This window comes from Megalobrama amblycephala, unplaced genomic scaffold (genome assembly GCF_018812025.1).
Source record: "Megalobrama amblycephala isolate DHTTF-2021 unplaced genomic scaffold, ASM1881202v1 scaffold253, whole genome shotgun sequence".
Lineage (NCBI taxonomy): Eukaryota > Metazoa > Chordata > Actinopteri > Cypriniformes > Xenocyprididae > Megalobrama > Megalobrama amblycephala.
This window is the reverse complement of record NW_025953340.1, coordinates 1,057,642-1,073,422: the sequence shown is the minus strand read 5'-3', so window position 1 is coordinate 1,073,422 and position 15,781 is coordinate 1,057,642. Positions and strand designations below refer to the sequence as shown.

The following is a 15,781-nucleotide window of genomic DNA, read 5'->3' as shown; positions in this document are numbered from 1 at the left end:
AAGTGTCAGTGTCATCAAGATGAAAAGTCCTGACACCATTGTTTATGAACAAGATAGTCAAATGGCTTTGTCATGTTTTCATTATGACAGTTTACTCTGTCAATGTTTTCCAATGCAAAAAAGTCAGATCTTGGTGACACTACCTGAAAATGCTCAAGACAGCCCTATATACTATTTGCACAGCCATGTGAAAAATACAGTAAAGTTACACATTACTGTATTTAGTGAGGTAACTGAGTACAAGACACTGAATATGTATGTTTCACATTTTTACTGCATATGCTCTTTGCAATTCTAATTTGTTCACAGCATTGTGCAAAAGAAAAAATTAGGGTTGTTCCGATTCCGATACTAGTATCGGAAATACCACCGATACCACAAACATTTCTGGCATCGGTATCGGCGAGTATTTAAACTCACGTACCGATCCGATACCATTTTCTTAAACAATACCTAGTTGTGCCCGCTATCTTTGCTTAACGCAGCAAATCGGAAATCAATTCTTCGCGGCTCAGAATGCAAACACAGGAAGTTGTGCTGTGTTGCCACAAGCAACCACTGTTTAGAGCAGCGGAGAAGTGAAAACGCGCTAGCAGTATGTCTGCTGTTTGGCAGTATTTCAGACCAGTAAAACGGCGACATGTCTCATATGCAATGCTGCAATTTCGAGTGGCACAAGTATTGGCAACTTTAACACAAATAACTTAATAAAGCATTTGAAGACGCGTCACCCCGCGCAACACGATGGTTACATAAAGGCTAATGCTGCGTTCACACCAGACGCGAATGAAGCGATAAGCGCGAGTGATTTACATGTTAAGTCAATGCAAAGACGCGAATTGACTTCCTGCGGCGCGATTCGCGTGAATGACGCGGCGCGCATTGAGCGATTCGGGCGTTTGACGCGCTTAAGATGGAGAAGGATGAGGCGTGCCAGCTTCATTCAAACAAAGAGAAAAGTTTTCAAAAGACAAATAAAGATAACCGACAAAATTGTCGGGTTTATTGTTCTGGATGACCAGCTGCTGTCAGTCGTCGAAAACGTGAGATTTTTATTTAACAAAATTGTTTCTGGACTTCAAGATTTAAAGAGATTATTTTCTTATATAATTATATTCCTAGATTTATTTGTTGCACTGTTTTTATAGTTATATTGTAAAACTAATATAGGCCTACCTTTTTCAGTTTACAGTGTTAGATTTGTGGCTGCATTTGAAGTTCTTTTTCATTTAATATAACTGACAAATGTATGTCAGATAATAAAAATACTCTAGTTCACTGTATGTTTTTGTTCTTGTTTTATTAAGGGATAAGTCTGAAGCACACCATAAATAATTCTATCAATTCATACAGGGCTAGTAGTATATATATATATATATATATATATATATATATATATATATATACAGATACACACCCAGGTATCGGATCGGTACTCGGTATCGGCCGATACCCTGAACTCAGGTATCGGAATCGGTATCGGGAATGGAAAAGGGGTATCGGAACATCTCTAGAAAAAATACACCCTTATTTGCAACAAACTTAAACTCCCTTTGGGTAGAGCTGTGCACAACTGTAAACAATATTGCAGTACATATGGCAAATCTTTACTGTAACACTACTGTACACTACAATACACTAAATGTGTGATGCAGTAAAGCTGTACGTCTAAATGTAAAATGTACAGTGACAAGTTCTTGTCCCACTGCAAGCTTCATGTATGACACGATGACAGTAGTGCAGTGCAGATTGTTTAGTGCTGAATTACTGTCCATTTATACACACCTGTTCTCCCAACGAAATGTTTGGATAATTGAATTTACAGTGGTTCTCCCAACATTTGGCTGCACCCTTCGACCAGCCTCAGCCATTGTGAGGCCGTGATTGACAACATGATCCACAATTGTAGCCCTGATTTCATCAGGGATCTGCCTATTGGCCTCTTCTTCCTCTTCCCCTGTTTTGTCCCCTTCCCCTTCTTCCCTGCACCTTTACCCCTCTTCCATGAGGCTGACCTTCCATTTCTGTGTCACAGTATTGTAGAAATGGTACACACTATGTCCTGCTTGGTTCGTATATGCTTGTAAAGTGGGGGTTTATGGGATTCAGCTCTGACAGTGATTGTAGAGAAGTGGCTTATCATTGGTTGCAACTAATGCTTCACACACCCCTTCTCATCAGTGAAAGTTGAGATTCACTTGAGAGAAATTGTTCAATTTAGGAGACATTTTCAGGAAAAAAAGATTTTAAAAAAATGTGTAAAATTTGCTTGACAGATTTTGACAACTAGTTCAACATTTGTGTATGTAATGACTCAAGCAATGAAATGAGGACTATTAGTTTTATATGGAATGACTATTCAGCATTCACAAGTATAGTTAATTTTGACTGACATAACATAAGCAAATGATAATGTTATAAAACAGCAGAGAGTTGTATGAAAGCAATTGATGCATGTCCAAAAGCATTTGCAATTTGTTCGAAGGAATGAGAAACTGCTACTATGATGTGCACAAATGACTAAATGTTGTGGAGGTTGAACTAACTGTTGTGCAAATGTAAATAGTGATGTGAGAAATGCACCAAAGCGACTGAGAAAAACTGTAATATGCTGTCTGGGGGGAGGGCTCCGAGCTTGGAATTTGGCCCAAACCCAGAGTACTGTCCCTGTCTATCCCAGGCTGGGATAGGAATAGTTAGGAGTGAGTAGATAGGTAAGCACTGAAGGTAAGCACTGAATAAAAACTCTATTTTAAAACTTCGAGTTTAACTCGCAGTTTAAAACTTCTATTTTAAACTGCGAGTGGATTCTGATAAACTCTGATTAGCCATTGTGGTGTGCCACTTTGACAGTTTTCACAAATCTGCACTGGAGCATTTGCTAAATATGTTTTGCCAAATCAGATGGGGCCCCCTGATTCCCTGAGGCCCTAAGTAGCCACTTCGCTTATTGGTTAGGTCCATCTATGATTATAGCATAGTTAATCATTTTAAAACCGTTCACCTCATTATCTCCAGCTGACAGTTTAGACTCTTCAGTCCATCAGAAAGAAGCTTTACTCCAGAATCCTGCAGCTCATTGTTACTCAGGTCCAGCTCTCTCAGGACAGAGTTTGAGGATTGTAGAGCTGAAGACAAACTCTCACAACACTGAGCAGTGAGATTACATGTTGGAAATCTGAAGAATTAAAACAATGTAATTGCATACAGAATATATTTTAGGGTGATTTTTTTTTATTATTAACTTATAGCAAGTAAATAAATATTTGAACTTAAACCTCATTATCTCCAGCTGACAGTTTGGACTCTTCAGTCCATCAGAAAGAAGCTTCACTCCAGAATCCTGCAGGTCATTGTTACTCAGGTCCAGCTCTCTCAAGACAGAGTTTGAGGATTGTAGAGCTGAAGATAAACTTTCACAGGACTGAGCAGTGAGATTACAACACTGTAGCCTGTGTAAAGAATAAAACAAATGGCAACAGTAATGCTTATTTGGTAGCATTTATAATCTAGAGCTTGACAAAACCTTTGACTGTAGTGATGTTAACAAAGCTGAAACAAATTTCTTTTCATAAAACATCAAACCAGTATTTATACTGTATTTATTATATCATCACACTGTGAGTGGATTCTGATAAACTCTGATCAGCCATTGTGGTGTGCCACTTTGACAGTTTTCAGAGTGCAAACACAAATCTGCCCTGGAGCATTTTCTAAATATGTTTTGCCAAATCAGATGGGGCCCCCTGATTTCCTGAGGCCCTAAGTGGCCACTTCACTTATTGGTTAGGTCCATCTATGATTATAGCACAGTTAATTATTTTCAAACCATTCACCTACATTTACATTTATGCATTTGGCAGATGCTTTTATCTAAAGTGACTTACAGTGCTTACTATACTATACATTTGTATCTGAGTATGTGCAATCCCTGGGATCGAACCCATGACCTTGGCATTGCTAGTGCCACGCTCTAACCACTGAGCTATAAATAAGGACTACAATGATGTCAACTCAAAATGGTCACTCTCATCCTCTGAATTTTTTTCTGAGCTTTTTGCTATTTCTGTCAGGTCATTATCCTAATTGAACACTGGGTGTATTACAACATCAGAATTATATTCGTATAGACTGTCAACAGTGATAAGGTATAGCTAAGAGTGGTCCAGACCAACCTTACAAACGAATCAATTACAGAAGGTACAGGTACAGCTTAAGGTTTAATTTCAGAGTTAAGAAGGTTCGGGAAATCCAGCTCAGCTCTGTAATGGATATGAATATCCAAACTATAGAGAAAAAATATGAGACTTTATTGATTATGAACACAAATTAATATCTAACACAAGCACACACACATTCAGACGAGTCGCAGAAAGAAAGGAAGTGAGGAAAGAATGAGCTTTAAAGGGTTAGTTCACCCAAAAATTAAAATTCTGTCATTAATTACTCACCCTCATGTCGTTCCACACCCGTAAGACCTTCGTTAATCTTCAGAACACAAATTAAGATATTTTAGTTGAAATCCGATGGCTCAGTGAAGCCTATAGGGAGCAGTGACATTTCCTCTCTCAAGATCTATTAATGTACTAAAAACATATTTAAATCAGTTCATGTGAGTACAGTGGTTTAATATTAATATTATAAAGCCACGAGAATATTTTTGGTGCGCCAAAAAACAAAATAATGACTTATTTAGTGATGGCTGATTTCAAAACAATGCTTCAGGAGGAATCGGATCATAAAAGATTCTGTGTGTCGAATCTGTTGTTCGGAGCGCCAAAGTCACGTGATTTCAGCAGTTTGTCAGTTTGACCCGCAATCCGATTCTTGATTCGATACACTGATTCATTTATGCTCCGATGCTTCCTGAAGCAGTGTTTCATTTTTGGGTGAACTAACCCTTTAAGAGAGTGAAATTATGAAATGCCAAGTTTATAACAATATATGCACTTCATAAGACCAGGGCCCATATGTATAAAACTTCTCAGAAATGCTCTTAAGAATAGTCTTAAGTTTTGACTAAAGTGTCAAAAAAATCTTAGTAAAGAGTAGGACTTTTCTAAGAGTAGGAGACTTTTATAAAGAAGCTACAAGCAACTTTTATTAAAGTATAAGACTGATTCTTAAGTGCTGACCTAAGTGTTGTGAACTAAGGACTACAATGATCAACTCAAATGAATGGTCAACATGGACTACAATGAATGGTCAACTCAAAATGGCCGCCCTCAACCTCTGAATCAGCCAATAGTGAGTCTGCAAGGGTGAAGACACAACAGCACAACAGCAATCATTTAATGTTATTATAAAAAAATCATTGAAAAAGACACTGAAACATTTTAATATTTAAATTTATTTTTAAAAATAGCTATGCATTGTGCAAAATTATCACAGTTACGATTATCACAGTTACGATTACAACTATCACAATTATCACAACGGGTCATATTACTATAAGAAATACACTGGAGGGGAACGTAATTGGTGACAACATATGCTAAGCAAACAAACAAAAACAAACCATTCATTATTTTTAACCATGTCAAAGAATTATTTCACCTGTCGCCGATTACGTTCCCCTCCAGTGTATTTCTTATAGTAATATGCCCTGTTGCGCTCTGTCTCACTGCCTGTATACACTTTTGTGTCCTTAAACATTTGGTTTTTTTTGGGTCGACAGCTTATAAAAACTTATTTCTGTTTTTTTTTAGCTTGTTTGCTGTACACCATGTCACACAGCAGCTTTTAGACACTGTTGTTTTTTGTTATAAAGCAGAAATGACAAAGAGGCAGCCTCATGCAATACAAAGTCAATGGAGACGGTTGGATTGTTTTCCCCCCGGTGGGCGTGGTTTTCAGATTATGACACGTGTCGCTCTGTCTCTATAATCCTATGCTATAATCATGGATATTATGTGCAGAGCGACACTTTTGAAAGTAATAAATACACGATTGTGACGATATGTGGTTTATCTGTGTTCTTCACGCCATGTCAGGTATTCATAATAGTAGATTATATCTATAATGCAATGCTAATCGAGATAGCTTTTCTCATTGTGCAGAATAGCCTAAAACGATATATTTTCTGATTTTTTTAACCAAAGCCACATCACATCTCACAAGGTTATTTAAAACACTCGACTTGTACGTTTGTAGCAAAACGTGGTTTTAATCTTATAAATTGTCGTGTTTTGTTGGTGTGCTAAGCTAACATGCTAATGAGCCCAGAGATGCACCTGTTCTGAGCTAATGCAAATAAATAATTTTGAATTGTACAGCTCACTGATTTTTTTCTTTTTTTCAAGAAGGGCATTAGATACAGTTTCAAAGAAGGTGAAGTGAGAAGTTTGAAAGAAATGAGGGATTAAATCATCTTGAATAGAACATCAGTAATTATAATATAGGCAAAAGAAAAGAATAATTAGAGCCATAAGCAGGTCGGAGATGTGTTCAGGGGAGACTGAAACTGAATGGGGCAGTTACCACCACATAACAAACAAGACAATACACTTGAATACATGACAATAAACATCAGTTAACATTTTAGAGACTTTTCTAAATAAAATCACATGACATGGTCTTGAAAAACATTTAATAAAACTCAGAGTTTTAAACTTATCATCTTCAGATTTTAAATGTAACATGGTCAGACATGTGGCTTTAGCTGCAGTGCATTTCTAGATTGCTAAAAGGCCAACTTCACTTTTATTTCCATAAAGATATTTCATAAAAATACATTTCTAATAACTTCAAAATTTTGAAGCTATTTTTAACTATTTTCTTCATTGTGACAATAATTAATTATAACTTTACAATAAACTGTAAAGTGTCTGCATTCAAATGAGACCGACCTTATGCTTTTAGTGCAAAGGGTTCATGAACTGTGTCTGTTTTAGTTTGGGTATATCATTTCTTGGGATTTTCCAAAAGCGAGGGTGCAGGTTAACCGGTTAAAGGCAGGGTAGGTAAAAAATGTATAAAAAACTTTTTTTCATAATTTGTTTAAACTTTATTTATATATCAATACATAATTAAAATGTAAGTACTCTGAAAAAGAAAGTATAAAAATCGAGTGTCTGTAGACCTCTCACGACTGTTTTAAAGACAGCTCATTATTTCCATTCACTCCACCCCCTCCCTTCTGGGCTCCTTCCAAAGCCACGCCCCCAAAACGCATGAACGTGCGACTCCGACCACTGAGCTGGAAGACGCATTATTTACCTGAGACGAGCGGAGAGGAAGGAGCACAGTGCATGTAGTGACATCATGTCAGAATCACATGTAATAAAAATAACTTTATAATTATGAAGATAAACAAACAAGATGTATTTTAGTACTCACTATCAAGCTAGCATATTGATATTGGTAAAGTTTAAAATATATATTTTTTGATTCGCTAACGAGCTAGTTATCTATAAGGCAAAGCTAAAAACAGGTTGCATGATACACGTTTTTCCATTACCATCATTTACACTGTGATGAAGATGAATTTCGTGTAAGATTCATAACATATACGTTGTTCTACAGATAAACAGAGTAACATACACTCAAATATCAACTCACAACTGCATTGCAGACACAAAATAATAACACACACATACAACAAAGTGTGTACGACACACACAGATACAAGATAAAGACATCAGTAAACATAGGTAGAGAATATAAAAACAAAACAAAGGTGAAAAAAACGTGCAGGTAAACTTACAGGTGAACATGGTAAAAGAGTTAGACAGAGGGTAAATATAGTTCTAAGAAAAGTTCCTAGATGCGGAGTAACGTTAGGCCTACTATCTGTTAAACATGTATTTAGTTATCTAAAGCAAAATTATGCACAATTCAACACTATAGCTATCATCTTGAGCTAGGCCTATAGATTATTTATCGTCTCTACTACGGCTCGCTAAGTAATGTTATGTTAGCTATATTACGCAGCTACGTGTGCTAATGACACATGCTTCATGAACAAATAAACAAAAAAATATGTATGATCAAAATACATAAAGAAAGATTTACCTGTCCAGCAGAAATAAAGCCATCAAGGAGTCACTTTTCAGCCCCTTGAGTTCCCTCAGTTCTCGCCATCGCTGGAAAGCCACGCCAATATTAACTCGCGTTTTATTTCTTTGTTTATCCAAAGACTTTTTGTTCATTGCCTTTTCTTGTACTGTTACTGTCTTCCTTTTTTGCCTGGTTTGCCTTCACTAACTGCATAGGCCGGTACTGTGAATTTTGCTTGCTGTTTCTCTGCCATTGTTTTGGTATTCCTAGGATCCGTGCCTCTTGAATTCCTCAAATCAAACGTGCGCGCGCAAGTGGGCAGGTCATGTGTGGCAAAAGGGTGGTTGCCATGGTTGCGAGAGAGTGACAGTCGCCTAAGCCAATCCTATGTTTCGTCCCGGATGGAAATAATGAGCTGTGTTTAATACAGATTAAACGGTCTAGAGTCACTCGATTTTTATACTCTTTTTATCAGAGTACTTACATTTTAATTATGCATTGATATATATAGAAAGTTTAAACAAATTTGGAAGAAAGTTGTTTATAAATTTTTTACCTACACTGCCTTTAAGGCTAAAATTTTACTCTGAGCGGCTTTATACATAGAGGCCTCAGAAATTCTCTTAAGAATAGTCTTAAGTTTTGACTTAAGTGTCAAAAAATTCTGAGTAAAGAGTAGGACTTTTCTAAGAGTAGGAGACTTTTATAAAGAATCTAAAAGCAACTTTTAGTAAAGTATGAGACGCATTCTTAAGTGCTGACTTAAGTGTTGTGAACTAAGCTCGAAATGGCTGCCCTCAACCTCTGAATCATCCAATAGCGAGCCTGGAAGGGTGAAGTCACAGCAGCACAGCACCAATCATTTAAATGTAATTTAAAAAAAAAAAAAAAAAAAATGAAAAAGACACTGAAACGTTTTAATATTTTAATTTATTTTATAAAAAATAGCTTTGCATTGTGCAAAATTATCACAAATGAGTATTGATGGTGTGAATCTTTTCTATTGATATATGTCTCCTCATTTACAGTTAGAGCAATGATGTGTCATGAGTTCATCAACGTCCCACAGTCAACATAAAAGTGGCTTGCTTTTGCTGCATGGTTTGATTGTCAGTCAGACAGTTGTAAGAGTGGAACTCCTAGAGGGGTTCAGGCTGTAAGGTTTGCCGAGCAACTAAAGAAACTTTATCAGCAAGATGGTAGAAAACTGTACGTTTCTTGTCTATTACCACCCACTGCAACTTATACCAACAACGGAAATAAGCGCAGTTACAATAGCAAAATATGTGGGAGAGCATTGCTATAGTGTGACAATATTGTATTGCAATAGGAGCACATTAATGTTAAAGGATTAGTTCACTTTTAAATAAACTTTTCCTGATAATTTACTCACCCCCATGTCATCCAAGATGTCCATGTCTTTCTTTCTTCAGTCGAAAAGAAATTAAGGTTTTTGATGAAAACATTCCCGGATTTTTCTCCATATAGTGGACTTCAATGGGCACCAAACAGTTCAAGGTCCAAATGACAGTTTCAGTGCAGCTTCAAAGGGCTTTAAATGATACCAGACGATACCAGACGATTAAAAGGGTCTTATCTAGCGAAACGATCAGTCATTTAAAAAAAGAATAAAAAAGTTTACGTTTTTTTAGCACAAATGCTCGCCTTGCTCTGTTCTGCAATGTGCATTCGTGATGTCCCGTAATGCGCAATTACATTGAAAAGGTCACACTTGACATAGGCGAAAGTACCGACTCATTGTTTACAAGTTGAACGTGCAAATACTAAGTCAAACGCCAATTACATTAAAAGGTAAAACAACAATGTCAGATGATTTTGAACTTCGAGGAGAAGATGAGTTTTTCGCCCTGCCCTACCTTTTGACTGGACCATTTCAATCCCTGCCATTAGAATCAGTCGGTGAGTCCCTGTTTCCATCTTGCTGCATTACCGGACACAATGGATTTCCACCGTTACTGAGCAACAGCGTTTTAAAGGGGGTCGCACACCGGACGCGAAGCTCAGCGCCGTGCAACAATTCGAACACATTTTTTCTATGAGTGTACGCACACCGGCAGTGACATTCAGCGCCTGTCCACAGCGCCCAGCTACGACTCAGGAAATTGTTCAAAATCCTGCGCCATAGCGCGCCATGTACTTTGTTTTACATTAAACGTATATTATATTTCTCTCAAATCGTCGTTAATGTACATACTGACTTCAACTCAAGATACACTAGTTTTACACTTTTAGTTTAACAGCTTGAATAAAGTCTAAAAATTTATAATAAATGTAGCCTTTTCTTTCCTTTTGCTTTGTTGTGCCATTTTTTCATGTACACTAACCTCAGTGCGAAATATTAAAGCATAGGCATGTAACGTTTCTCTGTTGATGTAAAACACTCCCATTGTGCAGCTCTTCTATCAGGAGCCGATTCACCTTTAGAGCAGTGGCGTGCAGTGATGTTCTGAAATGAAGAGGCACATTTTTTTTTATGAATCAATGTAAATTCATGTGCATTACTCTTAAAGTTGACACATCTTCCTTGTTAAATGAACATTGCATTACAGTACATCAAAAAAGAAACCAAATACAATTCTATTTTGTAATTTTACCATAATAATGTATTGTAATAAATGTTCTATTTATCAAAACCAAGTCAATCTCATCAAGTTAGTCTTTTAAGCATTTCTACATTCATTCCAAAATGATAACTAAAGGCAATAATAATTTAAACAATATATTTTATTTGTGTATTTCGGTTTTTCTTTTATTTTGGATTATCAGTCATGCTCCGTAAACACCGTCTGTCACAGACACGAATTGTATTTTTAATTTCACCAAGCTCATTGCTCTAAAAACCCCGCAGTCATTATGTTTACAGTCCATTTCAAGTTTGATTTTGACGTGACATAAAGCAGTGATATCTAACTGTGATCTGTTTACTTACTTTTCAATTAGTCTTCCCACTGAGGCCATCATTTGTTCAGTGAAACTGACGCGCGGAACGCGCACGTCAACAAGAGGCGGGATTTATCGCACAATCCAATCATATCCAATCATAACCAATTATATCCAATCATAGCGCGATGGAGACATTGCCTCCTCTCACGTGACTTTCCCCCATTCATTCTCAATTACCCCCACCGCACGCCGGGGGTCTGATGATTTTATATTGTTTTCTATGAGAGGAAAGGGAGGCATGACTCCATAGACTGTAAAGCATGACTCCTCTGTGTAACTTTACCTGCGGGTGTCGCTGTTGGGCAGTGTTCCTTAAGAAATACGCGTGACTTGCGCTCTTTTTAATGTCATAATTTGTAATATTTGTGTTGTTTTATATGTAATATGGATTATTTTCTCATCCTATTTTTTTTGAGGAGGCTCTGCCTCACTTGCCTACTCGGGGGAAACGCCCCTGCTTTAGAGGTGTTTTTGTTCTGATGGAGAAGGGTATGACAGTCTGATGGCACTGACAACACAGGATGGAAGAACCATTAGTTGTTTGACCTTTTTTTGTAAACAGTGTTTGACTTAGTATTTGCACGTTCAATCTGTAAACACGACTCATACTTACGCCTACGTCAAGTGTGACCTTTTCAATGTAATTGCGTATTACGTGACATCACGAATGTGCATCGCAGAACAGAGCAAAGCGAGCATTTGTGCTTATAAAACTTAAACTTTTTTTTAAATTAAATGACAGATCGTTTCGCTAGATTAGACCCTTATTCCTCGTCTGGTATCGTTTAAAGCCCTTTGAAGCTGCACTGAAACTGTCATTTGGACCTTGAACTGTTTGGTGCCCATTGAACCTCATTATATGGAGAAAAATCCTGGAATGTTTTCATCAAAAACCTTCATTTATTTTCAATTGAAGAAAGAAAGACATGAACATCTTGGATGACATGGGGGTGAGTAAATTATCAGCAAGTTTATTTATAAGTGAACAAATCCTTTAATACTAAATCAAAACTTGTTAGCACATCATTTGTAATTGAAAGGGTTTAATGAGAATATCCGATTATGGTTACACTTAAAATAATTACAAAATAGATGTATGAGATGATAAAATCATATACCATTAATCGTACACAACATGTATGAAAAAAGTTACCTGAGAGAGAGAAAGAGAGAGAGAGAGAGAGTTACAATCTTCTTTTATCCCTTCCTTGACCATGTGACTGAAACTATAGGGCTTGATCACTATCAGCACATTTGTGTCTTCCAAATGGCCCTTGTAGCAAGAGAGAGGGGGTTGAAACAGTAAAGCAAATGTCTTTGTTCATTTTAAAATATCTTTGGATATTTTCAATCTTACACAGTAACAAGAGGGCAGCAGAGAAGAGGAGATACACGCTTTCCCATGAAGATATGCTGTATTGGAGTTATAAGATGACATGGAGTTGATAAAGTTATATAAAATTGATTGTCTTGAAATTATTTTTGTAACTGACCTAAGAAGAAATGTAATAACTTTAAATAAATGTAATAAATATTACTAAGACAATAATTAATATGTTTAATGCATTTTAATAAATGTAAAGGTGCTGTGCATCACTGTTGATATTTGAAATCAACCCAAACAAATCCACCCCTCTCTTCATTGCTCCACCTCCAAAACTCACACTCCAATACTAACCACCCTGCTCCGAGTTGGTCTCAAACCCCGGCCTGATCACTGCTGTCATGCGAGGTGAATGCGCTATCAATGACGCTAAACACCTCATTCTGTAGTGGGCGTCAGTGTGCAGTAGTTTACCTGAAAAACTCTCGCTGTCTGGCCTCTGATACACACGTAAAATGAGAGTGGATGTCTGTTTATCACAGCTGATGCGCAACAAAATGCTTCACAAAAAATAAAGCGCAGTTGATGAATGAATGACAAGGAAGCACAAAAAATGAATGTAACGATCCAGTCCAACTGAAGGTGAGATGATGAACCCAAGTGCAGTTTATTGTAAAAGAGTGAACAAACAAACAGAGCAACCACTTGACATGAACAGACTTGATAATGAGCAGACTTGACGTAGAGCAGACTTGAACTTGAACAGACTACTTGACTTAACTCACCGACAGCAGGGTTACATTAACACAATACATGACAAAGGAACATGGGGAAGACAATGGCTTTAAATACAAGAACTTAAAGCTGCAGTCCACAACTTTTTTTGGTTAAAATTTATCCAAAATAATTTTTGAGCAAGTACATAACCAGCCAGTGTTCAAAACTATCTAATTTTCTTGTTTCGATTCACAATGGTAAGCTTGTAATAATGTTTTATAATAAGAGCGACATGGTGTATTTCCGAGCATGTAATTCGAGCATGCAGCAGTTCCTCTGTGCGTCATTACGTCACGTCCGTAAACAGAAAGAAGGAGTCCAGGCAAGTCAGTTTTATCATGTGAGGATTCAGCTGGTAGCGGAGCATTTATAGCCTTTTCTCACAGCAGCTGAAATAATTAAACTTATCATTTTGATGGCGGATTGTAATCCAGAAAGATCCAAATGACAATCATCAGTGACAACTGGAGATTCACCCGTAGTCAAAAAGCAAAAGACTTTGGACTGTGGAGTGGCTACAGAAATTGAAATCTACAGGTAACGCTAATATTTACATTTACATTTACATTTACATTTATTCATTTGGCAGACACTTTTATCCAAAACGACTTACAAGTGAGGAATACAACAAGCGAGTCATGACGAGGCAAATAGACAAGAAGTGCTCACAAAGTTATAGGCAGTGCTCAGAGTATCATAAATGTTACGAATCCTGTCAGTTCCCGGACTACATTTCCCATAATCCTCCCTGCCAGTCACATGCACACACTCCACTCCAATCATCATCTGCCACATACACCTGAAGGCTGTTATCTGGGGCACGTTCAAGCTCAAACCGGTGCGCAACGTTTTTGCTACGGTTTCCGGGTTGAACTACGATGTTTCCTGGAAACGGTGTGCAACAGGTTTGAGATACGTTTTCTCTTGTTTTGTGGGTGTGTCAAAAATCTCAGCCCAATCAGCATCAACATGCATATAAACCACGCGGTATTAAAGAGACATCCTGCACAATGGGTATTAATGTAACATAAAAGTACTATACATATGTATATATTTTGCTATTGTATTTTGGAGTTACACTTTCATAAACCTTTCTATTCTCCTCTGATGGTAAATATTACAATATCATAGCACAACAACAGTGATCAGAAATAATGATAAGCCTAATACTCACAATAAAAATAATGTCATATAGATCGTAGTCTCGGGCGTAAGAAGTGGATTATCCTTCACCTGAAATGTTTGTCTTTTCATCCTGAAATGCGAGGCAAATGTTGGATCACAATAAGTAGAAGTTTCCACAAATCCCTTCACTCGATTGGGATGTTCTCTTTTATTCTGGATGGCAAGGGCAGTGACTGTAACATCGAGTGTATTTTGCAGTATTAAACACACATTTATACTGATTTCATCAGGTTCCGAAAATTCTTCAAAAAGAACACAAAGAATGGCCTTCTCAGCTGCCATAGTTGCAACTCCTGCGTCATCAGAATGGGGTGTTCAACGCACCACCGTTTCCGTTTAAAAAACGTTTTGCAACGTTTTGTCGGGGCTGAACGCAGCCCTGGACTATAAATGACTCACACACACACCTCCTGATGGAGAAGTCTTGTTTACCCTGTGTGACATTTCTGAGCGTTTCCCTGTGTTTATTGTCAGCCTGTTTATTGTTACCGATCCTGCCTGTTTCCTGTTTATTGACCCGTTGTTGCCTGTCCTGACCCTTGCTTTGTATACCGACCTGTGAGTGATATCTGCCAGTCCTGACTTCTGCCTGTATCTGGATTACGATTCTGTCTACCCTCTGCTGTACCTGTTCCTGTTTGACCCTGCCTGTACGACCACGCTTACCTTTAATAAAACGCTGCATTTGGATCCCCTGCCTGAGTCTCCCATCATTACAATAAACTACAATAGAGAGGATAAGATACACATAGTCATGCAATATACGCAGTATACACACAGTCACGCAATGCTGATGTTGTTAACAATAACATTTTGAGAACAATATAACAGTAATAATAATTTGCACTGTTTGGCATGATCCGAGCTAAGCGATCATTAGATTTAATCATCATTGGCAGCGTGATTTATTGTAGGCCTAATGCTTTTTTCCTCAGTTGGTCAGAACAAAAGTGGCAGAAATGTTACTTGTTCAGATGATATTTTCCAGTGAAAATTCTTATATTGGTCATACTTTCAAGACGTAGAGTCTGTGATTCTGAAGTACAGTATCCACACCGGTGCGGTGACTGACAGCAAACATTAGATTCATCCGCGCTGACGAGCTGTGCCGAGGCACGTACAGATAACTGTTCCGCATATGACTGCAATTGCAGGTTGCAAACAGAGATGGCAACAAAGAGGAAAAATCGCGGACTGCAGCTTTAAAGAACACATGACTAAGACAACCAATGAGCAACTGACACAAGGAACAAGAGAACCAATGACAGAACAGAACTCAGAAACACATGACCACGAACAACCAATCAGAACATGACACATGGACTAAGGCCCCGTTTACACGTACATGGTTATTTTGAAAAAGGAGACATTTCCCTTCGTCTGCGCCCTTCGTTTACACGCAAACGGAGAATTCGCCTCTGAAAACGAGTCTTTCTAAAAACTCCGGCCAGAGTGGAGATTTTGAAAATCTTCATTTGCACGTTTGCATGTAAACTGAGACAAACGGGTGTTTAGGCAGCCAACGTCACAGTA

The 15,781-nt window shown here is 37.7% G+C and overlaps 1 protein-coding gene across 3 annotated transcripts in view; it reads right to left on the bottom strand.

Moving 5' to 3' along the window:
- Positions 1–15,781, bottom strand: part of LOC125261040 (NACHT, LRR and PYD domains-containing protein 12-like) — a 36,087-nt gene that overhangs the window by 16,914 nt on the left and 3,392 nt on the right. Inside the window, exons 2-3 of one of the 3 annotated variants that reach the window (XM_048179583.1) lie at positions 3,279–3,452; positions 3,005–3,178 (exon numbers count right to left, since the gene is read on the bottom strand). In XM_048179583.1, the coding sequence (XP_048035540.1) occupies positions 3,005–3,178; positions 3,279–3,283 (179 nt within the window). In that variant the 5' untranslated portion in view covers positions 3,284–3,452. Of the gene's footprint in view, positions 1–3,004; positions 3,179–3,278; positions 4,365–15,781 lie in introns of those variants that run through there. The other 2 variants (XM_048179581.1, XM_048179582.1) reach the window with 2 other exon arrangements.